This window comes from Brachypodium distachyon, chromosome 3 (assembly GCF_000005505.3).
Source record: "Brachypodium distachyon strain Bd21 chromosome 3, Brachypodium_distachyon_v3.0, whole genome shotgun sequence".
NCBI lineage: Eukaryota > Viridiplantae > Streptophyta > Magnoliopsida > Poales > Poaceae > Brachypodium > Brachypodium distachyon.
In genome coordinates, this window is record NC_016133.3 from 420,476 (window position 1) to 444,584 (window position 24,109).

The 24,109-nt window shown below is 45.0% G+C and overlaps 5 protein-coding genes and 2 pseudogenes across 7 annotated transcripts; 1 reads left to right on the plus strand and 6 right to left on the minus strand.

Moving 5' to 3' along the window:
* Positions 1 to 2,587: 2,587 nt before the first annotated feature.
* On the minus strand, positions 2,588 to 4,109 carry LOC112271466 (putative late blight resistance protein homolog R1A-3). The gene is made up of 3 exons (XM_024460588.1): positions 4,096 to 4,109; positions 3,833 to 3,906; positions 2,588 to 3,750 (listed from the first exon to the last, which is right to left on the minus strand). Exons 1-3 carry the CDS (start codon positions 4,107 to 4,109, stop codon positions 2,723 to 2,725), a joined length of 1,116 nt encoding a protein of 371 aa, XP_024316356.1. The 3' UTR covers positions 2,588 to 2,722.
* LOC100825928 lies at positions 3,745 to 5,999 on the minus strand (annotated as a pseudogene).
* Positions 6,000 to 7,243: 1,244 nt separating this feature from the next.
* Positions 7,244 to 8,861, minus strand: LOC106866546. The gene is made up of 2 exons (XM_014901190.2): positions 8,195 to 8,861; positions 7,244 to 7,692 (listed from the first exon to the last, which is right to left on the minus strand). The coding sequence occupies exons 1-2, from the start codon at positions 8,826 to 8,828 to the stop codon at positions 7,655 to 7,657; spliced, it is 672 nt and encodes a 223-aa protein (XP_014756676.1). The 5' UTR covers positions 8,829 to 8,861; the 3' UTR covers positions 7,244 to 7,654.
* A 136-nt stretch (positions 8,862 to 8,997) lies between these two features.
* On the minus strand, positions 8,998 to 15,041 carry LOC100826241 (putative disease resistance RPP13-like protein 3). The gene is made up of 4 exons (XM_010235359.3): positions 14,766 to 15,041; positions 12,325 to 13,173; positions 9,848 to 11,831; positions 8,998 to 9,350 (listed from the first exon to the last, which is right to left on the minus strand). Exons 2-3 carry the CDS (start codon positions 13,116 to 13,118, stop codon positions 9,878 to 9,880), a joined length of 2,748 nt encoding a protein of 915 aa, XP_010233661.1. The 5' UTR covers positions 13,119 to 13,173; positions 14,766 to 15,041; the 3' UTR covers positions 8,998 to 9,350; positions 9,848 to 9,877.
* A 538-nt stretch (positions 15,042 to 15,579) lies between these two features.
* On the plus strand, positions 15,580 to 18,403 carry LOC100834616. Its single transcript, XM_003570271.4, has 9 exons — positions 15,580 to 15,940; positions 16,037 to 16,103; positions 16,268 to 16,345; positions 16,901 to 16,953; positions 17,296 to 17,379; positions 17,476 to 17,528; positions 17,603 to 17,667; positions 17,775 to 17,833; positions 18,071 to 18,403. The coding sequence occupies exons 1-9, from the start codon at positions 15,632 to 15,634 to the stop codon at positions 18,158 to 18,160; spliced, it is 858 nt and encodes a 285-aa protein (XP_003570319.1). The 5' UTR covers positions 15,580 to 15,631; the 3' UTR covers positions 18,161 to 18,403.
* Positions 18,404 to 18,669: 266 nt separating this feature from the next.
* On the minus strand, positions 18,670 to 20,789 carry LOC100826553 (annotated as a pseudogene).
* A 567-nt stretch (positions 20,790 to 21,356) lies between these two features.
* Positions 21,357 to 24,077, minus strand: LOC100826866 (transcription termination factor MTERF8, chloroplastic). 3 transcript variants are annotated; one of them, XM_024461075.1, is made up of 3 exons: positions 22,487 to 24,077; positions 21,764 to 21,856; positions 21,357 to 21,677 (listed from the first exon to the last, which is right to left on the minus strand). In XM_024461075.1, exon 1 carries the CDS (start codon positions 24,020 to 24,022, stop codon positions 22,871 to 22,873), a length of 1,152 nt encoding a protein of 383 aa, XP_024316843.1. In that variant the 5' UTR covers positions 24,023 to 24,077; the 3' UTR covers positions 21,357 to 21,677; positions 21,764 to 21,856; positions 22,487 to 22,870. The 3 variants fall into 3 exon arrangements, with proteins under 3 accessions (XP_024316843.1, XP_024316842.1, XP_024316841.1); XM_024461074.1 differs by having other exon boundaries at positions 21,357 to 21,856; XM_024461073.1 differs by having other exon boundaries at positions 21,764 to 24,077.
* Between the last annotated feature and the right edge of the window lie 32 nt (positions 24,078 to 24,109).

The following is a 24,109-nucleotide window of genomic DNA, read 5'->3' on the forward strand; positions in this document are numbered from 1 at the left end:
AATAGAGTAAATTTCACAAAACTGTGGTTTTGAGGCAGGCTTCTCAACAAGTACTGATAAATGCTAATTTGTCCGCAAAACCACACGTTTTGTCTCCAACTGTCTCAGTCCACCCAAAACACTGGTTTAAGCGTTGCTGATGGTATTTCTTACAGGTGGGGCCCGCATGTCAGGCGCCGCGCCTTTTTCATTGAACCCCTCGTTTTTTCCTTTTATTTTCTCATCCTGAGTGGTGCCTCCGCTACCGCGTCTGTGTCAACGAGATGCTTAGCTCCAGTCTTACGCTGTCCAGCTCTGCCGCCGCCGCAAGTTCCGTGCCACGCTCGTGCATCTCAGCCGTGGATGTTGGAGCACCCAGTGAGCTAACAAATTCACCTAGATTTACTCTAGATCCTCACGACCCGGCCAAACAGCACACGCGCATGCCTACACTAAGTCATCCTAACAACCTACAGCTAACGGCCTCCTGCATGCATCAACCAACCAACTCTCTCGGCTAGCTCTCCGCTACTGGCATCTCACCGTGCATCGCCTGAAGCTTGGTCCGACTTCGTACGTATCTCACGTCACGCCTTGTCGGTCTACAACTGCCTGCCTACAGAAGCTACTACTTACATGAAACGAAGCTTTTCGTAGCCCGGCCGCGACGCAATCGACGCCTAGCTTTTCTGGCCACCGTCCTCCCTCGTCATTGGCGACGCCTTCTCGCTTCCCCTCGACCGCTAGACTGCGCCAACACAATCCCTAGCCATGCTGAACCTAGAGACGCAGGCCGCACGTCTTCCCGTGGCCTGTGCTTCCCGGAACGCGAGCGGCATGCCGCCACGTCCAGAGCACGCCCACACAGCGCCACCTTGCGCCGCCGCGGCCGTGGCCCTCCCCAGACCGCGAAACCTTGCCCTAGAGCTCTGCCTAGCCTCATTTAGCTTCCCAGACGAAGGAATCGTACCGAAACTCCATGAATCGCCGCCATCTCGTCATTCTTCCCCGGCTCCGGCCTCCCGCCGCCGCCGCCCGATCTCCTTCTCCGGTGAGTCCCGGAATCCACCGCCAGTTTCACTAGCTCCACGAAGACGTCCGGAAGCTTGTGGTGCTCCTCGTCGAGGGAAGGCCAAAGGGCTACGTCCAGGCGCGAGCGTGGCCAGGTGGCTCCGTCTAGGCACGACTACGGTGGATGTCAACGACGAGGAGGAGCATGGTATGCCGCTCGTGTCGCAACTTTCGTGCTGCTCGCCGCTGTTGCGGCGCTCGTGCTCCACCGGCGCCGGAGAAGAAGAGAAGGGGACGAGGAAAAAAGAAAAATGCAAAGGGTTCAATGAAAAAAGCGGGGCGCTGACATGCGGGCCCCGTCCGTAAGAAATACCGTCAACGGCGCTTAAACTAGTGTTTTGGGTGGAGTGAGACAGTTGGACACAAAACATGTGGTTTTGCGGACAAATTAGCATTTTTCAATGCTTGTTGAGATGGCTGTCTCAAAAACTATGATTCTGTGAAATTTACTCAAATAAATATGCTGCATATGTTACTTGCGGAACTGATAATGCCCAAGGAAAAAAATTAGACTTGACAAAAGGCGAATTTTAAATCGAAAACGCGGACTAGGACACGAGGATGGTTGGGATGCATGTTGATAGCACTCCTCAAGGCAGACTCTGCGCTTGCCTTCTCGGATTCCGTAGCACCCTCGCAGGCGATTTTTGCGGACAATTCTTCAAGTGCTGACAAGTGCTCGATGCCGGCAGGTCCGGCCCCGTTCTGCTCCGATCCACTGCCATTATTGTACCACAGCACAAGCCTCTGGAGCTTGGGCATCACACCAGCCTGGAACATCAGGTGCCACGGGCTGCTTAATACGAGATCAAAACGCTTTAGAGCAAGGAACGCTCCTCCCCCATAGATGACAATCATTTCCTTTGTGTCATGTCGTATCATTATATCGAGGTGGGTGAGGGCGGGCAACTCTGCAAGGATACCAACACCATCAGCTAGCAGCTCTCCAACTTTAGAGCACAAGTAGATGAGGTTACGGAGTTCCCCCATCCAGCTAGGGACTCTGGAAAACCAGCTGCCCTCAGTGTGGTAAAATCTCTCAAGGCGGCAAGGAGTCGAGGGAGAAAACAATGGCATCAAACCATCAATGCAGCCATCCAACTCGGCATATAGTTCCTCGAGGTTACAAAGTCTTCCCAAGGAGGAGCATAGGGCATCCATGCGTTTCTCCTTGTCATCCCCAAGGTTTTGGCGGAGATCTAGATACCTCAGATTGGTCAGCTCCCCAAGGCCATTAAAATTATCTAGCGTGTTTAGGTTTAAAACAAATGAACTTAGATATCGTAGGGACTTTAAGTTGCGAATCTCATCAGGTAGCCTACAATAAGCAACCAGATGCATCAAGTGTGGTAGATGAACCATATCTGATGGTATACTGTCACAAAAGGGCACCTCAAGTGACTGCAAGTGTTGTAGCACTCTAATATGTGTTGGTAGTTGGTATGACCAACCGTAACTAATCGATAAATATCTCAGCTGATAGAGTTTACACAGTCCACTGAGGTCTACTGCAGCAGAACGGGCCAAACCAGTAAAAAACACTCGGAGGAACTTGAACTCTGACAGAGGAGGTGTATTCTCAGAGCTCCCAAAGAACATAACTGACCGAACCTGTGACACACTAGTGTTCTTCGGTATTATTGTTTGACCATTCTTCCTTGCAGTTGCACCATCAAAGCGGATAGACAGCCGGCGGACCTTGTATTGCAATCCTGCAAAATCTTGTGGGTCGTTCACTATAGTGAAAAAATTCTCTTGCGCAGAGGGCGGATAGACAGCCGGCGGACCTTGTATTGCAATCCATGCAACCCTGGAAATTGACAACCAGTTCCTCGAGGTTACAAAGTCTTCCCAAGGAGGAGCATAGGGCATCCATGCGTTTCTGCTTATCATCATCCCCAAGGGCGGGGGAGGAGAGATATAGATACCTTAGATTGGTCAGCTCCCCAAGGCCCTTGATATTATCTAGCGTGTTTTGCGCAATATCAAATAGATAAAAATATCGTAGGGACTTTATGTTGCCAATCCCATCAGGTAGCCTTTGACTAGTATTCAGATGCATCAAGCATGGTAGATGAACTATATCTGATGGTAGACTCTCATCATACCTGGGCACGTCAAGTGTTTGCAAGTGTCGTAGCACTCTAATCTGTGTTGGTAGTTGGAATTGCCAATTGACACTAGTCCGTAAATACCTCAGCTGATACAGTTTACACAGTCCAGTGAGGTCCACTGCAGCACTGCTGGGGAGGTCGACAAAAAGAACTCGGAGGAACTTGAACCATGATAGAGGAGGCGAATTATATCTATCAGGGCTCCCAAAGAACATAACTGACCGAACCTGTGACACATCAGAGCTCGCTTGTAATATTTTTTGACCATAACTTGCACCGTCCAAGCGGATAGACAGCCGGCGGACCTTGTATTCCAATCCTGCAAATTCTTGTGGGTAATCCACTACAGTGAGAAAACTCTCTTCTGCAGACTTCAGCAAGATAAGATCGAGCATCATATCATGAACTCTGCAATGTGTCACTGACCCTCTATCGTCAAATCGTACTGGTTGGATAAGGCTCCTATTGACAAGCTCATTGAAATAATTTCCAGCAACCTTCTCCACATCCTGTCCATGTCCTTTACTGATAAAACCTTCTGCCATCCATTGACGTTCCAAATCAGTCCTCTTTATTGTGTAGTCCTCTGGATACATACCGAGATACAATAAATATGTCTTCAGATGAGGAGGAAGATCTTTATAGCTATAGTTTAAGATTTGTCTCACCCCATCCAACGTGAGGTTTGCACCTGAGCCCATAGAATCTCGTACATGTTTCCACCTTTCCTTTTGGTTGGAACCTTCACTTGCTAGCATGCTAGATATACTAATAATTGCAAGAGGCAAACCACCACACTTTTTCAGAATTTCAGCCGAAACTTCTTTGAGCTGTTGCGGGCAAGTTTGTTCTGAGCCAAATATCCTATCAAAAAATAGTCTTCTTGATTCTTCGTTGCTAAGGGGCTTCATTTGTAAAATGTAATCATGACGATTGGAGCAACATGTCGTAGCCACTTCCTGAATTCTTGTAGTTACTATTACTCTGCTGCCAAGATCATTTTCTGGGAAATGCACATTTTATAATAACCCAGGCTGAGACACTCCATAGATCATCAATTATAATCAAGTACCTGCCAAATATTTCAGCATAATATTAGGTAACTAAAGAAGCAGAGATTTAGAAAATAAACATTAGAAGTTGAACCAGAAAATTTATTTCTTCAGCCAGATACTAGGTGTGTTTGAATAAAAAATTAGATTCATTAATAAGCAAGTGATCGTTAATAAACTAAATTTACAGAAAAATCAAAATAGAAACGCTAAAATTATTTTAACACTTTTTGTTGAAGTAATGTTGTTTTCACACAAAAGAAACTTAGCAAACAATTCAAGGTTTCAAACTAAGTTGAGTTCTTGTACAAGTTTATTAAATGCAACTTGATTAGGTAAGATGCACAACATTTTTTCCTTTTTCGTGTTTATTAGGCTAGCTTGTATAATGATTTTCTCCCAAGGTTTTACTCGTGCAGCGTCCTTTTCTTTTTTGACTGGATTACACATATACAATATATATGCATCTTTAAGAAATAATCTTATTATCAAGACAGCAACATCCAATACACCAAGCAAGAACATGTACCTCTTATTTTGTAGATGTTCTCTGAGGTTGCCAAGAAGAACATTTAATTCGCAATCATGAGAATATGGTCTAATCCCAAGTTGGGATAGTAAACTGCAAAGAAGTTTTGGGATGTCTGGCTTTTGAGACACCGGAACAAAAGCACAGCAGTTAAATTCTCCCTTGAGCCTACCATAGACCACATTGGCAAGCGTTGTTTTGCCCAAACCTCCAAATCCCACAATTGATACCACCTTCAACTGATTATCCTCATCTTTCAACAAATCTGCAAGTTCATCCGCTGGCCCTTCCACGCCAACAAGGCTAGCTGTATTTTCATAGAGTGCGGTAACTCATGGGTCAACGGCAACAACATTGTTCGATGGAGGGATAATATTATCAAGATCATATCTTTTGCGCCGGTCGCCTGTCTCATGCACAAGTTTCTTGATCTCTTCAATCTGGCTGGCAATTTGGTGACGAAATCTCAAAGTTTTGAGACGTCGAATGGTCTTGCGGACAAACCATGATTTCTTGTATTTCCCCCCAATCTTTTGCATGAAGTCATCGACTATATCCTCGATGTCATAAGAGATCTCCCGCAGTGTGTTTCTCCATCTCTTGGTTTGTGGGTCTAGCTCATCCACATCTGCAAGCCTCTCGAGAGCATCCTTCATGTCCATAAGCTCATCGGTGATGAATTTGACCTGTTTTCGCAGGTTTTTCAGCCTAGCGAACTCCTCCCCCATGAGGGTGGCCAGTTTACCCAGGAGCGAGTTCATTGCGCCAGTAGAAGCGCTCACCATTATTCCAGCCATTTCTTGAAGGGCAGCAAGTTTATCTTGGCTCCTAGTTATAATCCTGCGGTATGCATAGACACATGCATGTGTATAGGTCAGAGCTCCCTAGTTGTACTGAATTAAGCAACCAATAATTCCTATAGATACTTGTAGTACCTAGCTTGTAAGTGCTTATCCATATTTGAAAGCGATCAGGTTGACAAAGAAAGGAGCTGATGAGTTTGGAGAGTTTTAATTACCTCAAAAGCTGCAACGTGTGCTTGGAGCGGATCCATAAGCCGATCGATTTGCGTGAGTAGTCCGTTGTTCTAGGGGGTTTCTTTCTAGCATGCCTTGCTTCTGGTGACTCAAAGCATGCTAATAGCCCAGATCGAGAAGATGCCCGCGGCTGCAGAAGCGAACTAATGTATTACCGGAGACATCATTAGTCACGATGGTGGTTGAGAAATTAAGGAGATGCAAAACTTGGAAGCGATCCAATTATATATCGTTGTAGACGACGAAAAAAACAACAAGCAACTGATATAAAGTGTTGGTTGAATGTTTATCCGTACGTGGTTAGGTGGTGGATGCAATGCATGCGCGACCTAGGGATATTCTTCATGCAACTGATATAAATTGTTGGTTGAAACAACTTATATATATGAATTGTATGCATCTATACATCATGTATATACATCGTGTGTGACACCGGGCATTTTCTAGGTCTGAAAGAGCTTCGAAATTTCCTGAGTGAGAATGCATGCGTAGACAATATTGGACCAACGTTGTCCTTATCTGATTAATTTTAGGACTAATTTTGCTATGAATCGGGTATAGTTTTGACCACACGCATTTGCGTGGTCAGCAATTGCAAACCAACAATATAGTACAATCCAAATATATTTTACCAGTTCAACCTTGTTGACTGTTGTTCAAGCGTCTCTGTCAAATGTTTACGTTGTGCCTGCGTTTTAGAATATTTTTTTTGTTTTGAGAGGAACCTGCATTTTAGATGTGATCGTTTATTGAAGAAGCCAGCCATCCAGACAGCTTTGTTTAGGCGCCCTGTGGATTCATGCATGCAACCATCTGCTGATCTAAATGTCATTACCAATTTTTGCTCTTCTGCTTTCAGAACAATTAGTACCAAATTTTGCTAGCAGCCATTGCTAGGCCTTGATCTTGTTCTGGCCCATCCAAGCCCGTCTCGCCGCTTCGGAGGAGATGCAGAACCCGGCCGGTCATCCTATGCCTAGCTTGTTTGGCCACGATGATTGGGTGCCCTGTCGATGTAGCTGTCAGTCTAAATGTCCATATACCAAATTTTGCTAGTGGCACATCCACATAGCTAGGCTGAGAAACCATTTCTGGATCATCTGTTGTGACCTTTTTCTATGTTATATATCCGATCATATATATGCCCGTTGAGTTCACTGGTATATCTACCAACAAGAATATGATACTGGGATGGGATTCTTGCTTCAGGCATGCGTCTCTGTTGTTTCAAACACAAGATTGCATTGTATCAAAGCTACTAGATCAGTGGTATTAATATCACACACAGCTTGCTTAAGACTGAAATTCTTAGACACGTATTGATGAGAAGGACGATTCAAACCATTTGTCACTAAATTAGATGACACTTGAACTTTGGACACCATCGTTCCAGCAGAACCAAAAAGAAAAAAAAGAAGTTATATATCACTTGTCTTCTTAAATTTATCACCCCAGGCAACATGTTAGCAAACCAAAGAAATTTATCATGAATCTTCAAGAATGGATGGTTCAGTTCAATACAAAAAGGAACGATCAATTCGATACAAATGAAGTAGAAAATAAACACACCACAATAAAAAACCAAGATCACTCGGAGGCTGGGCAAGTGAGTGCAGAGTGCAAACTCTTGCCTACGGCTACAACCAAGCATTATTACAATATAATTTAAAGCCTGATTATTATCATCTCTGAGAGGCAGAATGCAACTCAGTGAGATGATGAATCAGATTGACAGAAGAGAAGAAACAGTTTGATGAAATGAGATAGCACGAAGCAAAGCTGTAGCTCGATCTTCCGGCTGGGACACCTCCATCTGTTGTGACATATATGTCAGCCTGCAGCATTAATTCCTCTGTTTTTCCCACCATGTTGTCACAGATAAAAGAAGTTGCCATCCACTCCTGAATTTCCTGAAAACAGATATCATTGCAAATGGTCAGAACGCCCGAAATTACTCCGGCGAAAGGAGTTCGGCACAGCCAGGTGCCTGTTCGTTTCTCTTCTCACGTTAGTCTTCCAGTGCCGCAGGAACATAAACAAGTGCACTAAGATCATGGTCAAACAAGAAATAAATATGCTAAATATATATTACTTGCAAAACTGATAGTGCACTGAGACCTATGTCATTTAATTTACAGCCATGAGAGAAAAATCCTAATAAGACAAATTAATTCTCACAGATATGGTATTGAGAATCTGTTTTCTTTCCTTGCTAGAATATAAGTACACACAGCATCTCAAGTTTTCAATATGCACGCGTAACACTGCACAAAAGCCTAAGGTGTTCAACGTGTAAACTTGGTTAGAAAAGAATATATTAGCTAGCAAAAACAAGAAATGATATAATGGCCATCTAGAAGAACTTCACACGGTAAGGTTGAACGAAAACAAATAAGCAGAGAGATACTGTACCGGAGGTCGGGAGAGGGGAGGTGACACAGTTACCAGCTGCTTGCCGCTGAGCCGAAGGAAAAAAATTAGTCCTATAGAAAACTGCGTCTGGGATTGTTAAGAAGAAAATTAAAACACGAGGATGGCTGGGATGCATGTTGATAGCACTCCTCAAGGCTGACTCTGAGCTTGCCTTCTCGGATTCCGTAGCACCAATGCAGACGATTCTTGCAGAGAATTCTTCAAGCGTTAACAAGTGCTCCATGCCGGCAGGCCCGGTACCGTTCTGCTCCGATCCGCTACAGTTGAACACCAGCAAGAGCCTCTGGAGCTTGGGCATCGCACCAGCCTGGAATGTCAGGTACGACGGCCTGCTTAATTGGAGATCAAAACTCTTTAGAGCAGGGAACGCTCCTCCCCCATAGATGACAATCATTTCCTTTGTGGCATCTCGTATTTTTATGACGAGGTGAGTGAGGGCGGGCAATTCCGCAAGGATACCAGCACCGTCAGCTGGCAGCTCCCCAACTTGGCAGCGCAAGTAGCCCAGGTTACGGAGTTCCCCCATCCAACTAGGGACTCTGAAAAAACAGCAGCTGACATTGGAGTGGTAAAATCTCTCAAGGCGGTAGGGAGTGGTAAAACCAGCTGACATTGGGCAACTCCGCAAGGATCCCAACAGTGCAAACACAGCCGCAGCTCAACTTTCTGAAAATCAACCTGGCTGGCATCTATCACTCTGCTTCACCTTCAAACAAAGCTTAGCCAAATACTGAAAAGAGAAGATCACCTGTATTCTTTGGTTTACAAACTCGGACCACGCATTGGCAGACCGATCCAAGAATTTAGCATAAACCTTCAAACAGGGGATCCTTCAGTTCAATACAAGCAGACACAGAATAAACACACCAAAGTAAAAATCAAGATAAATCGGTGGGCCGAGTCATCATCTCCAACAAACAAGCCCTTATTATTATTACAAACATAGCTAAAGATCGTCATCTCGGAGATGCAATGAGCAACTCCAATGGTCGAGATCATAAGTCAGGTTGACATAACAGAATAAACACAGTTCGTTGAAGCGAGGCAACATGAAGCAACACGGTAGGTCGATCTTCTAGCTTGGACATCTCCATCTGTAATCTTCTCATGGTCTCACCATCTACTCCTAAATTTCCTGAAAACCGATCGATAGCATTGGAACTGGTCAGAAGGCTCGATATTACTTGCAAAACAGATAATTCACTCGACCAAGTGGAATTAATGTAAGCTTTATCATATATAGGCCTATCTCATTTCGAATACATCCATGAGGAAAACGTCCTAACAAGACAAATGAATTCTCACAGAATCATCAGTTTTCTTTGCTAGAATAGAAGTGCAGACAGCATCTCCAGTTTGTAAAGGTATTCTATGTAAACTTTGTCAGAAAGGATATACGAGCTAGCAAAAAACAAGTACTTTCTCCGTCCAACAAAGGTATGTCTCAACTTTGATTAAATTTGAATGCATTTATACACTAAATCATGTCTAGATACATCCAAATTTTGACAAACTTGAGACATCTTTTGTTGGACGGGGGAGTAATAATATAAGTGCCAGCTAGAGGAACTTAATTTACACGGTAAGGTTGTACGAAAACAAATTAAGTAGAGGTGGAGGTGGTGCACATACCAGCTGTTTGCTGCTGAGCCCAAGGAAAAATTAGTCTACGCAAGTCAGTTTGTGATCGGTAAGCTCGATTACAAGACGAGGATGGTTGGGATGCATGTTGATAGCACTCCTCAAGGCAGACTCTGCGCTTGCCTTCTCGGATTCCGTAGCACCCTTGCAGGCGATTTTTGCGGACAATTCTTCAAGTGCTGACAAGTGCTCGATGCCGGCAGGTCCGGCCCCGTTCTGCTCCGATCCACTGCCATTATTGTACCACAGCACAAGCCTCTGGAGCTTGGGCATCGCACCAGCCTGGAACATCAGGTGCCACGGGCTGCTTAATAAGAGATCAAAACGCTTTAGAGCAAGGAACGCTCCTCCCCCATAGATGACAGTCATTTCCTTGTCATGTCGTATTGTTATATCGAGGTGGGTGAGGGCGGGCAACTCTGCAAGGATACCAACACCATCAGCTAGCAGCTCTCCAACTTCAGAGCGCAAGTAGATGAGGTTACGGAGTTCCCCCATCCATCTAGGGACTCTGGAAAACCAGCTGCCCTTAGTGTGGGAAAATCTCTCAAGGCGGCAAGGAGTCGAGGGAGAAAACAATGGCATCAAACCATCCATGCAGCCATCCAACTCGGCATATAGTTCCTCGAGGTTACAAAGTCTTCCCAAGGAGGAGCATAGGGCATCCATGTGTTTCTCCTTGTCATCCCCAAGGTTGTGGTGGAGAGCTAGATACCTTAGATTGGTCAGCTCCCCAAGGCCATTAAAATTATCTAGCGTGTTTAGCTCTAAATCAAATGAACATAGATATCGTAGGGACTTTAAGTTGCGAATCTCATCAGGTAGCCTACAACAAGCAACCAGATGCATCAAGTGTCGTAGATGAACCATATCTGATGGTATACTGTCACAAAAGGGCACCCCAAGTGACTGCAAGTGTTGTAGCACTCTAATATGTGTTGGTAGTTGGTATGACCAACCGTAACTAATCGATAAATACCTCAGCTGATAGAGTTTACACAGTCCACTGAGGTCTACTGCAGCAGAACGGGCCAAACCAGTAAAAAACACTCGGAGGAACTTGAACTCTGACAGAGGAGGTGTATTCTCAGAGCTCCCAAAGAACATAACTGACCGAACCTGTGACACACTAGTGTTCTTCGGTATTATTGTTTGACCATTCTTCCTTGCAGTTGCACCATCAAAGCGGATAGACAGCCGGCGGACCTTGTATTGCAATCCTGCAAAATCTTGTGGGTCGTTCACTATAGTGAAAAAATTCTCTTGTGCAGACTTGAGCAAGATAAGATCGAGCATCATATCGTGTACTCTGCAACTTATCACTGACCCATGCTCGTCAAATTGTACGGGTTGAATAAGACTCCTATTGACAAGCTCGTTGAAATAATTTCTTGCGGCCTTCTCCGCCTCATGTCCATTTTCCTTACCAATAAAACCTTCGGCCATCCATTGACATTCCAAAGCAGTCCTACTTATTTCGTAGTCCTCCGGATACATACCGAGATACAATAAACATGTCTTGAGATGAGGAGGAAGATCTTTGTAGCTGAGGTTTAAGATTTTCCTCACCCCTTCCAATGTGAGGTTTGTTCCTGAGCCTAGAGAATCATGTACATGCTTCCACCTGTTCTTTTGGTTGGAACCTTCACTGGCTAGCATGCTAGATATACTAATGATTGCAAGAGGCAAACCGCCACACTTCTTCAGAATTTCAATCGAAACATCTCTGAGCTGTTGAGGGCAAGCTTGTTCCGAGCCAAATATCCTATCAAAAAACAATTTTGTTGAATCTTCATTGCTAAGGGGCTTCATTTGTAAAATGTAATCACGACGACGATCAGAGCGACATGCCGCGGCCACTTCCTGAATTCTTGTAGTTACTATTACTCTGCTGCCAAGATCACTTTCTGGGAATGCACATTTAATTATTTCCCAGGCAGATACAGTCCATATGTCATCAATTATAATCAAGTACCTGCCGAACATTAAGATTACAGTCACACGAGCAGCAGAAATTAGCAAATAATAAAGTCGAAACAAATAAAGTTAACTTTATCCATTCAAATATAGTTGCGATTGAATAACAAAGTAGACTAATTTATTAACTGGATTGCTAATAATCGAAATTTATGAAAAATAAAAATATATAAACTGAAATTAATTTTAATTTAAGAAATGTTGTTCAGTTACAAGAAACTCAGCAGTCAATTCAAACTGAGCTGATTTTCTCATACAAGCTTTTTAGATGCAATGAATAGATGAATATTCTTTTCAGAATTTTTCTTTTTTGTGTTTATTATCCTTATCTAATGGTTTTCTCCCAAGAATTTACTCATGAAAGTGCAACATATTTCCTTTCCATTTTTTGGGACTGAACTTGACATATATACAATACTATAATATTCGAGAAAATTTATGATCAAAGACAATAACAAACAACAGCACATGAAGCAAGCAAGAATATGAACCTCTTATTTTGTAGATGTTCTCTGAGGTCGTCGAGAAGAATATTTAACTCGCAATCATGAGGAAATGGTGTACCCCCAAGTTGGGATAATAAAGTACGGAGAAGGTTTGGGATGTTTGGTTTTTGAGATACTGGTACAAAAGCAAAATAGTCATAGTCATATTTGCCCTTGAGCGTAGCATAAACCGCATTGGCAAGTGTTGTTTTGCCTAGACCTCCAAATCCAACAATTGATACCACCTTCAACTGCTTCTCCTCATCAATTAGCCAATCGACAATCTCATTCTTTGGCCCTTCCATACCAACAAGATTAGCCGCTTTTTCATAGAGTGCTTTAACTCGTGGGTCCATGGCCACATCGCTTGACGGCGGGATATCAAGCTTGTATCTTTGGCGCCGTGCACTTGTCTCAAGCACAAGTGCCTTGATCTCTTTAATCTGGCTGGCAATCTGATGGCGGGATCTCAACTTTCTGAGTAGTCGAGCAGTCTTCCTTCCAAGACCATCGGTTTCACTTTTCTCCTCAATGTGGTGCATGAAGTCATCAATGATGTCCTCAATATCATAAGACATCTCTCTCACTTGGTCTCTCCATCCCTTTGTTTGCTTGTCTAGCTCGTCCAAATCTGAAAGCCTCTCAAGGGCATCCTTCATACTGGTAAGCTCCTCGCTGATAAACTTGACCTCTTTCCGCAAGTTCTTGAGTTTGGCAAACTCCTCCGCCATGAGGGTGGCTAGCTTAACCAAGAGTGGTTTCAACACGCCGGTCGAAGCGCTCACAATTAACCCAGCCATGGATCTCTTGCTGGACAATTGTGTATCTTGGATCCTAATTATGCTTGTAAGGTACCTGCAACGTGGGCGTTAAATAGACCAGAGCTTTGAGCTTTCGATCTATATCTCATATTATAAAACGACATACTTCTATGCATGCATGTATCCCTAGCAAGTTTAAATGAGATGATACAACCAAAATCAACATAGGCCGGGGTAGATATACTTGGATTACCCCATATGTTTTTCTTAAATTTGGAATTTTTATGTAATACTCTCTTCTCTTCATTTAGAAATGATAAAGAGTATTTTAACTAGACTCCAAGTTCAGTAAGCAGCTTTGACAACAATACTTTTTGCACAATAGTGTTAGTCCTAGACTCGTAGTAACAAGATACTCCCTCGTCCAGATTTGTAAGGCCTACGCGGAATTTTATGTCAAACTTTGACCATTTCCGCGCCTGGTCGGCGAGGGAGCACAAGAAGGAGTAAGCCGAACGCACGCGCTGCCTTGGCCTCACCAGCGAGCTCGACAAGGACGGGGATGGGGAGGAGTGGGACGACGACGAGTAGATTAGTTGTTTTTTTAGAATTTTGTATAAATTTCGCCCCAACTAGTTAAATTATCCCTTTTTAAATTTATTTATCCCTTTTTGGATTTATTTATTTTGGATTTGGTATTGGGGGCAGGGCTGCGGATCCCCAGATTAAAATATTTGTGCCCCCCATCCGGCCTACAAAACGGCAGCGCCAGACGCCGAATGGGGGGACGTGAGTGGAGATGCTCTAGCTGTACGGAAGTGTTTTGAATACGAAATCCCAATGGTTTTGTGATTTTAGATGACACCTTGCCTACTATACATATGTTGTGTACACAGGGAGTAAACCATGAGTGCATTCATGGCTGGCTTTAGAAATTTGTGCTGCAAAGGCAAGAAGAGACCGAGAGACCAAATTAAGATTTGAGGTCTGCTTCTGTATAAACCCCCTCCCAATTTGAAAAGGGTATTATGAACTTTCACGTTGGTAAATTTTTTAAAAGGAAATCAGATTTATTTTTTCTTTCTCATCACTGCCGCAGCCCTCCTCGGCAGTTGGCGTGTGCTGTGCCATGGCAGATCTGGATGGAATTGGAAAGAGAGCAAGGCCTGCAGCCTGCGATTGCCTTGCCCATGGAATGGAAGATAGTAAATCGATCCATGCATCAAGCATTTTCTTTTACAGTGAATCGATCCATCATGGACTCTTCATACTGGAGCTTATTGCCATCCGTCTACCATGTGAACAGGAACAGCCATGCAACTTGAATCAATTATCACTACACGATTAGACGCGCGAGATCTGACGCCGGGCGCGAAAGAAGGCAGGGGTGGTGGGGGTTTGGGTAGACAGAGGAAGAGGTACTGTAAATTTAATACTCTCCTGATGGATTTAGATAGCCATAGCCTCTTGGATCGAATGAAATAGTATGTAGGAAAGCACTTGAAGGTCCATACATACACTCTAGGACATACCCATACAGTTTTAAAAAGAGACTGCTGAGATTCATACACTCTAAAAACAACTTGAAAGGCTGAAGAAACTGCTGAGATTCATACGCTCTAAAAACAACTTGAAGGCTGAGAAAATCTCTGAGATCCATACGCTCTAACGTAACATCGCACGTACCTCAAGTCTGAATCTTTGTCGCGCAGGCAGGATCACAACAGATCTCTCAAGTCTGAATCTCTGTTCCTCATGACGGCAGGAGGAGAATGGAACGAAGAAGGGAAGAGGATGGTTAAGGTCCGGATGCGGTGGAGGAAACGGCCGGGTGAGATTGTGAGAAGGAACGAACAGAGAAGCTGCTGAATTATTGGCTTCTACAGTAGCTTACTAGCTCCCAGTACAGCCTGCTGAATTATTGGCTTCCACAGTGAGCTGGCTGTGCACATGCCTGGTACCATCGCTCCTTAATTGCGCACTGTCACTACTCACTGTGCATGCGCCGGAGTAGAGGACAGAGGACGCAGGCGCTGAGACAAGTAGACAGAACCACAATCAATTTTCTTCAGGACCGTCGAATATCTCCCGGTAGAATATCTCCTCCTCCTCGTCATGTAGAATATCTCGAAAAAGTGAAATCAGCTTATATATGGTCGCCATCAAAATGTGTGATATGAAAACATTGGCGCGAGGTCTTTTTGTTTTCGGAGATTTTTCGTCTGTTTTTTCACATGTTCCACAACCCAAAACATGTGCTCCTCGTTTGAACACTTAAATTGAATCCGAAGGCATTTTTCCTTTTGCATCGTTCCAAGACATTTCCATTTTCGGCCTCGATCTCCTCCACTAGTTGCCGGGCATAAACTCTCCGCTATAGCTTATGGAACACGTCAAGTCTGTCAACCGTGTTGCCTCGTTGAACGAAAACGTTTTCACTTGATGAAAGCGGAATCATGGAATACGCGAAAGCTTCTTCTTTTTTTATCTCATTTCCCGGAAATAGGTCTCTCTCCTCTGCCCCCCTCTCCCTCTCTCTGGATCCTACCGCCATGGCCGACGCGCCCTCCGCTTCCTCCTCCTCCCCCGGCGGCTCCCCGCCGCCGCAGCCGCAGCCGGAGAGCGAAGGCGGATCCATCTCCTCCATGGTCGCCTCGTCCGCGACCTCCGCGGCGGCGGCCGCCGCGGATTTCACGCGGCGGGGTGAGGCATTCAGCGCCGACATGGTCGCTGCCGCCAGGGCCACCGTCGACACGGCCACCGCCCACGCGCACTCGTCCGCCATCGCCGCTTCTGATGCCGCCAACGATGCCATGGCCGCCGCCCTCGCCGCCTTCCCCACCCTCACCAACGCCGCGAAGGTGCCCCCCCTCTTCTGGAACCATCCATTCCCCTCACTCTTCCGATTCGGTCACACCGAAATTCGCTCAAGCTCCAACTTGGTTGTTTAATTGTAGGAAGAGCTGGAATGGGTCAAGAAGGAGTACTTGGCTCGTGAGCAGATGGCGCTGGGCAAGATCAAAGGTGCGCCTTTTGGTGTTTGTTGTCTAATTGTTTGGGGGGTATCTATGGATTGATATGTAGCATTGTTCATATATGTATGTCTGATTGATGACTTTCAGTGCCACATTGGTGTGGCTGTATATTTTGTAATCAATTATTTGAAACTCAATTTGCTGTCTTTGCAGAGGGTGTCATCATGGCAATCGAGCATCCAGGCATTGCCGCAGGCTCTGCCACAGTTGCAGGAATTGTGCTGCTCAAAAGTAATGCCATTTCGTCTGAACTCATTTGCTTTGTGGCGACGCCTTATGTTTGATAAGTTCAAGCTGTTTGTATTAGTATTTAGTTGGTTCTTGTTTGTTACTCACAAAGAAATACGCTACTTGCATGTCTAAGTCTTTGCGAAATAATGCTCTTGTAGAGGATAATGAGTTTTTGTTCTTAGTGCCGCACGATGGACCTTATATCGGAATTTAAAAAATTTATTGCTCATTTCTTACAGTTGATTGGTATATCTTGAGACCTCCACGAACCAGTTACCTGCATCCTAATTAAATTGTCATGCACAGATCGTCTTTTCCTGTAGGTTCAAATTAACTGATTGCATTGTTCTTAGAATATCGGATTAGGCGAATAACATTAAAGCTGCTAAGAAATTCAAATTATCCGACTTCTAATCTGTAGACATAGATGCCTAGCACTTCTTGGTACTGAATTACAAGGTTGTTGGTTCAGTGGAAGTTTGCTCCATGAATGTTGAAAAATTGTTTTTCTTATATACTGCTAAATTTAGTATGGCTGACAATGAGTCATTCCAGGGCCAAGGAGCTACTTAATACAACGTGTACGACGAATATTTGTCAGCAAGGAGGTAAGCACTATGTGTCAGTTTAATTAGTTCATACTTTAGCGAGACTCCTTGACTATGCTATCTGCTAGCTTCATGTTCCAGTAGCTACATCAAGTCATCAACCATTTTTCTTATAACTTGTCATCTCTTACGAGGTGGCTAACTCTGTACTGATTGTACATCATGTTTTACTATTTACATGTTCTGATACGATTCCTTCTGTTTGTACCTTTTAGAACAAAAATGAAACAGTTTTCTGAAGTTCATTTATTTTACATACAGTTTTCAAAAGCATGGTTGATTTTCCTTAGAAATGACAAAGATAAATAGACTTGTTGTCTAACACAAGTTTCCATATTGTAGACCCTACTTTCCGGCATCCAAGCTGAAGTGAATCACATGCGGCAAACTGTCAATCTTGTATCCAATGAAAGCCAAAAATTGATGGTAACTTTCTGTATGTATATTTAGAAAGCGGAGACATTTATTTCAACTTGGGAACTAATGTTACTCATGGTTAAAATTATTGCATATGGAATCAAGGATAGAGCAGCAACGGCAGAAAAAAGATTCCAGAAAGGATGGAATACACTCAGGCATGTTTTTCATTGTTTCGACCTGTTAACTTTGGGGCTTAATATAACATAGGGGTGAATGTATACTTTCTCAGGGAAGAAGGGCGCGCCATTCAAAGTGAGCTGAAGCAGATTAGTGATATTGAAAACCAAGTAGTAGGTGTGTAGCAATTCCTTGAGAGATCACTGCTTTATCTTATGACTCTGAATTTCAGTGTAGAAATTTCTTGTCTTCAATCTTACATATAATAAAATGCTCCCTCTTAGGTCTCAAAGGAATTCTTGATCAGCTTCCGAGAGCACATGCATCTGAATTTCGATCAGAGGTTAGTATCTGCAACAGTACTACTATCCACCTCTTCAACTAGGTACAGCAAATAAAATCAGGATGTAGCCTTCTACTAAATGTGCCCACAGCCCACTAGTAGCAACCTGTACTTTCCAAACTAGGTGCTTCAGCCGGCCACAGTAGATTGCACCCATCTTCTCAAACCATTGATGGCCCTGACCTAATATCCTCTAACATAAATTCGTGTCACTACTGTCTTTTCTTTTCCTTGCAGATTTCTGGTCTAGCCTCCCAGGTCAAGAAGGAGAAGCGTGTGCTTAACTCTGCCCTCACGAAGATTGTGAATTATGGTGTCCCTATCTAACTACCTCTGCCATTTTCACCACACGAGGAAGATTAAAGGCTAGCCCTGGTGGATCTTTTGCTGCAAAATAGTCCCGAAGGAATGGGAAAACAATAAGTTTTGTCACTCTTGCAGACCTGTAAAATGTTTCTGCTGCGCTAAACTCTGAGTCTCTGACTAGCGACAGATGAAATTTTGGCTCATCGACATTGACTGATGTATTTTTATACTTTTGGTATGGTTTACAGTTCTCTCATTGCAGTATGTGTTTGCATGATGCTGCCACTATATATGACACTACTAGGTAACAATAATTTGTTAACGTGTATGGTTTTTTGTAAGTGCAAAATTTTACCCATATAAGATTCAACAAGTTGTACAAGGTAAAATACAATTCCAGCGCACATGTCTTAAGAAATTAGCTAAAAGGTTTTCAGATGTTAACATGGAAATGCCATAACTGAGGAGACAAATGCCAAATGGGCTGAAGCCGTAAATCAATCAGAACTGCAGATATAACATACTCCGTAGGAAAAACACGACTCTCTCAAGCTTTCCTTCTCTGAATCCTGGCAGGTTATGCAGACTAAAATGATTAAGGATTGACCTGAAAACTGCAATGGCCATTGGAGAACATAAGGACATCAAGTGTGCAGATATAGTATACAACTCACTGATACTTCAACACATTTGCAGAATGGCCTGACCTCACACTCTTTAAGTTGCAACATGTCAAGTACATGTCTATCAATATGGCATGAGGATGGAATTACATATCATTCTCTGCTTTCTTCTCTACTGAATGATGAATCGACATACCTGGACTCACTAATCAATTTATCAGTTTCATCCAGGGCTAGCAAATACCAAATCAACATGCAACATACTAAACAGAGTGATAACTTTGTCATGCCATACGTAGTTACCAATTCCAATGGTCCATTCTTGGTTCATGTAAGCCAAAAATTAGCAGGCACTTCCGCTCTGCAAGCGGCATCATAGGCTTCGGCAAGGTGCGGCGCAGCTTCGCTGTGAGGGCATATGAACTTCTCCATGAACACCTTCTCGCTGACCATGACTGTTTTGTAGTAGTCCCTGTCATGATCCAGCAACCCATGTTCCTTGAGAAACTTTATGACGCAGTACCGGGGTTTGAGCCGGCCCTCCAAGCTATAACTGAGCATGACGGGCCGGCGAGCAATGTACGCCGGTTCCAACCCCACCTCGGAGATCAGGAACTCTGCCCTGCGCCGCAGCATGTCCTTGGAATTCGTCAGCACCATCGGAGCCTTGGACACGGCAACAGCCACCTCGTCGTCCGACCACCCGAACGTCACCTTCAAGTTCTCGACTTTGGCGGCGGTCTTCTTCTCGCTGAGGAACGCGACGGCCTGAACATCCCGGAGCCGCGGGGCACGCCCACGACGCCCTCGGCGCAAGCCGCCATCGCCCGGACGCGCTCCGGGTCGGCCGAGAGCAGCAGCGGCAGGGGGTTGCACAGCTTGGCAATGTCGCGAGCACCTAGCCCGCACTGCTCCCGCAGGAACGCGGCGTTGGGCCTGACGACGGCGTCGAGGTCGGCCGAGAGGAGGCGGGAGTTCTTCCTGAGAGTCCGGAGGAGGTCCACGGCGGAGCCCAGGAGGCGCAGGTAGTAGCGCAGCTTGGAGACGATGGACCAGCGGCGGAAGTGGCTGGGGGCGAGGACGACGAGGCTGGCGACCTCGGGACGCGACAGGCCGCCGGCGCCGGCGGTGAGCGCGGCGACGTTGGGCGCCAGGGTTTTCTTCACGCTGGCGCAGAGGAACCTGGGGTCCTTGGCGACGACGGCGGCGATGTCGGCGATGGAGAGGCCGAGGCCGCCGGAGAGGAAGGCGACGACGGCGTCGGGGTTGGAGGGGGGCTTGAGGTGTGATAGCTTGGCGGAGGCCTTGAGCGCCTGGGCTCGGGTCAGGCCGCAGGCGTCGACGAGGTATTCCTCCATGGTGAACCCGGCGCGGCTTGGGGAAATTGAGGCCTCGGCGGCGCCGGTGGCGAGGGAAAGGGGCAGATTTGTTTTGGTGTTATCTGCCTTGCTGCCGTATAATAGCTGTACAGTGAAGTAGACTAGAGTAAATGGGGCTGTCAAAATAAAAGCAGACTAGAGTAAATGGGGAAATTTTCTCCTTATGTCTTGCGAGGAATAAGTTTTCGTTAAACCTTTTTTTGGAAGATTATAAGAAGTTGCCAATTAATCACCTGGAAATCTTTTTTGCATCATGGGAATTTGTTGGAAGTGTGTAAATTTAGTTGAAAGTTTCCCCACTTCGAAAGCTCTCTCACAAAATTTCAAAGTTCTCTAAAAAAATCTGGAAGTTCTTTCGCAAACTGTAGAAGTTCATGGGAGTTCCAGAATTCTTGCAACTTGTTTCATGGGAATTTTAGGAGTTCTTTCAATCATATAAATCGATATCTTGTCTTTAAGGAATTTTGGGAACTTCAGCAGCTCTCACCGGCCGTGGGAATGCGACGATAGGATGCCGCCACCGTCTGCATTGGGCGAAAGGAAACTCCTTGGGTTTCACAACCCCAAAGGTAACAACATGAATTCATTCAACTGCATCAAGCATTGGCTGAATCCGAAGCAGAGTTTACCAACCTGCTTCTTTCCCATGGAGAAAGACTGCAAAGCCAGCAAATTTTAGGTTTCTATTCGCCCTGCAGCGGCAATAGGAACAGCCGCACTTTGTTGGTCTATCTGGAAGGCGCGTAATAATGCTTGTTTTCAATGTATATTTCCTAGTGATCCTTCTAATCTGGTTATCTTTATCTGTCATTGGCTGGACTACTGGGCGGGCTTGCAGAAGCCTAAGGCTCGACGACAGCTTGTTGACGCGGCATCTCTTCTGAAGAGGGTGGTGACTGAAGCTATTGACAGAACTCATGGCTGGGGGTGTTGCATCGCCTTGAAGTTTAATTCTGTGGTGTAGTGTCTGCTTATGGTAGCTCAGTACGGAAGTTTATGTTCAGTTTTGGAGTTTAATTCTGATGTATCTCAGTCTAGCTTTTTCCTTGTATTGCACAGACTGGGCGGAGTCCTGGCTGTGTATTTACATTCTGTAAGACTTTTGTGGACACGCGGTTTCTTGAATGAAATCGGGAGCATGGCTCCTTCCTCTAAAAAAAAAAGCCAGCAAATTTTGACCAAAAATTGAAGTAGCAATCAATAGCTAGCCACAAGTAGAAAATTGGAACGATCAGCTCCTGGATTTCTTTGCAAATTTCAATCTGCCTGTTGGTATCAGTCTGCACAACAAACACATTCATACTGGAGTATCTGCACATTCCATTAAACGGCGCAAGTAATCACCAATTTACGAAAATTAACGAAAATTGGATTCTGGCACTTCAGCTGATACATCTGAAACCAATGCTACAATGTCGATGTTGTTAGACGAAATGCTACTCTTGTGCTAATAATTGTCCTAAATAAGAAACGCACTGCACAATTCATCAACACCAATCTATTTCCAACTTGAATTTGATCCATTTATCTACCTTCCTGGAGCAGCACAAGTGGTCAACTGGTCATGCTACAATCATTCACACGAGTTACTGAATCCAAAACAGAAATAAGAACAGAATTACCAGTAAAAGGGATGAAAGGTGGTACTTGATACATGCCTAGCATGCAGGCGTCACATCGAGCAACCGTCTTATTAAGAGCATCAAAACAATCAGCTGGGTACTCCCAAAATGAGCAACAGAGGTTATTAGTATTGCTTAAAGACAATTAGCAGGACATTATGGCTGTTGCAGCTCGTGAGCTTATAGGCACAGATAAAGCTAAACGCTTTTGAGAAGCTACTGCACAACTAATGTTGTGAAACCACAGTTCCTCTATTTTTGATACTACCAGATACAGTATCAATTATCAAATATGCGAGTACTAAGTAGTAGAGATCCCATGGACAGCCCAGGGACCTGAAATGATTGAAAGTTGACAGCCCATGGAGTAGAAATAAGAACCTTCCATGTATGACGAGTATACCAACTGGCTCGCCCAACAGTTAATAACATAAATACAAGAAAAAAAAAGGAAAAGAGTCATACAAAGTAGTAAATCATGCATTGCTTTCACAACAGTTAATCTCTTCAAACAAAGATACTGCAGAAGGTTCTCATAAAACTTCAGGATAAACAAGCGCATAAACAAGCCATGCTTTCTTCAGTATTGAGTGATGACATGAGTCATGAGGATATCAAGGATACGAAATTATCAGTTTCATCAGGTGTTAGCAGCGAGCAAAGCAGCACGTAACAAACATACTATAGCAGATAACGAAAATCCAGTTAGGCAAGAACACTTACATCTCGTTTGGCACCCATCATTTGGGCATAGAATTGTAGAATTCATTTTGAATTCCAAAAAACAACTTGTTTGGTTGGCACGGAATTAGCCACATGAATTCAATCTCAAATTCCATGGAATCACACTATAACTGGCCTCAGTTCCTCCCTAAAAGACATCATTTCTCTAGAATTGTCTCTCACTCTTCAATTCCATGTGGCAGACAAACATGATTTTTCAACCCGGAATTCAAATTCAACCAAATGAAATCCTATCAAAAATTGGATTTCATTTCATTTTGATCAAATAAAATGAATTCTTGGTTGCCAAACGAGCTGTTAACGTGAAATACCATCTTACTAGGCAGTTACCAATTTTCAAAGGGTGTTCTGTCTGTTCTTTGTTCATGGAAATTTTAATCTAGATGGCACTTCCCCTTTGCAAGCGGCGGCATAGTCTTCAGCGAGGTGTGGTGCAGCTTCCTTGTGAGGGCATATGTACTTCTCCAGGAATACCTTCTCACTGATCGTGACTGTACTAAAGTAGTCTCGGTCGAGATCTAGCAATCCATTTGCCTTGAGAAACTTTACAGCATAGTACCTGGGTCTGGTCCGGCCCTCCGGGCTGTAATTGACCAAACTCGGCCGATGAGCAATGTACGCCGGTTCGAGCCCCACCTCGGAGATGAGGAACTCGGACCTACTCTGCAGCATGTCCTTAGACCTCCTCAGCAACGATGGAGCCTTAGAAATAGCAATGCGTGTCTCGGCATCTGACCACCTGAACGCCTTCTTCAAGTACTCTGCTTGTGTGGCCATCTTCTCTTCGCTGAGGTATGTGACAGACTCCAGCGCGTCGATGAACGCCCCGGAGCTGCAGGGCACATCTAGACCTTTGGCCAATTCCACCCCCTTCCGGAAACGCTGCGGGTTGATGCTGAGAATACACGGTGCTCTGATGCACAGCTTGGCAATATCGCAAGCACCTAGCCCGCACTCCTGCAGGAACGCCACATTGAGCTTGGTCACCCTTTCGAGATCGGACGTGAGGAGGTAGTAGCTGCGTTTGATCGCCCGAAGGAGGTTCTCGGAGGAGCCGAGGAGGGTCAGGTAGTACTGCACCTTGGAGACAATAGATCTAAGGCGTATTTTGACGCTGGAGAGCAAGAAGAGGCTGGCAATCTCGGAGCGCGATAGACCGAGGCCAGTGAGCTCGGCGACCATGGGGGCCAGAGTCCTCTCCACGCCCATGCAGAGTAACTTGGGGTTCTTGGCGACGGCGGCGGCGACATCGGCGCTGGAGAAGCCAAGGCCGGCGAGGAAGGCGACGACGGCGTCGGGCTTGGAGGGAGACTTGAGGTGGGAGAGCTTCGTGGACGCCTTGAGCGCCTGGGCCCGGGTCAGGCCGCAGGTGCCGACGAGGTAGTCCTCCACGGCGAAGCTAGGGCTCGTGGAAACGGCAGGCGCGGCTGAGAGGAGGCGGCGCAGGGAGGAGATGGGAGAGGCAGTGGGAGAAGAGAGGAGATGTGTGACGATGCAGCTCCGGAGGCGCAGCATGGCGCCGGCGGCGAGGGAAGGGTTTCCGGTGAGAAGCCGGTGGGGAATTTTCACAAGCTCGGTGACACAACTGCTCCCTATATACGA

Excerpts from the sequence above, each read along its gene's own strand:
- LOC100826241 (XM_010235359.3), bottom strand. The coding sequence starts at position 13,118 with ATGGCTGGGTTAATTGTGAGCGCTTCGACCGGCGTGTTGAAACCACTC. Across the intron at positions 11,832-12,324 it reads GAACATCTACAAAATAAGAG|GTACTTGATTATAATTGATG; the intron begins GTTCATATTCTT and ends AATGTTCGGCAG.
- LOC112271466 (XM_024460588.1), bottom strand. Across the intron at positions 3,751-3,832 it reads CAAACCTCACGTTGGATGGG|AGGACTACACAATAAAGAGG; the intron begins GTGAGACAAATC and ends GTATGTATCCAG.
- LOC106866546 (XM_014901190.2), bottom strand. The coding sequence starts at position 8,828 with ATGTCAGCTGGTTTTACCACTCCCTACCGCCTTGAGAGATTTTACCAC. Across the intron at positions 7,693-8,194 it reads CTCCCCTCTCCCGACCTCCG|GAAATTCAGGAGTGGATGGC; the intron begins GTACAGTATCTC and ends ATCTGTTTTCAG.
- LOC100826866 (XM_024461075.1), bottom strand. The coding sequence starts at position 24,022 with ATGCTGCGCCTCCGGAGCTGCATCGTCACACATCTCCTCTCTTCTCCC.
- LOC100834616 (XM_003570271.4), top strand. The coding sequence starts at position 15,632 with ATGGCCGACGCGCCCTCCGCTTCCTCCTCCTCCCCCGGCGGCTCCCCG. Across the intron at positions 16,104-16,267 it reads GGCGCTGGGCAAGATCAAAG|AGGGTGTCATCATGGCAATC; the intron begins GTGCGCCTTTTG and ends CTGTCTTTGCAG. Across the intron at positions 17,529-17,602 it reads AAAGGATGGAATACACTCAG|GGAAGAAGGGCGCGCCATTC; the intron begins GCATGTTTTTCA and ends ATACTTTCTCAG.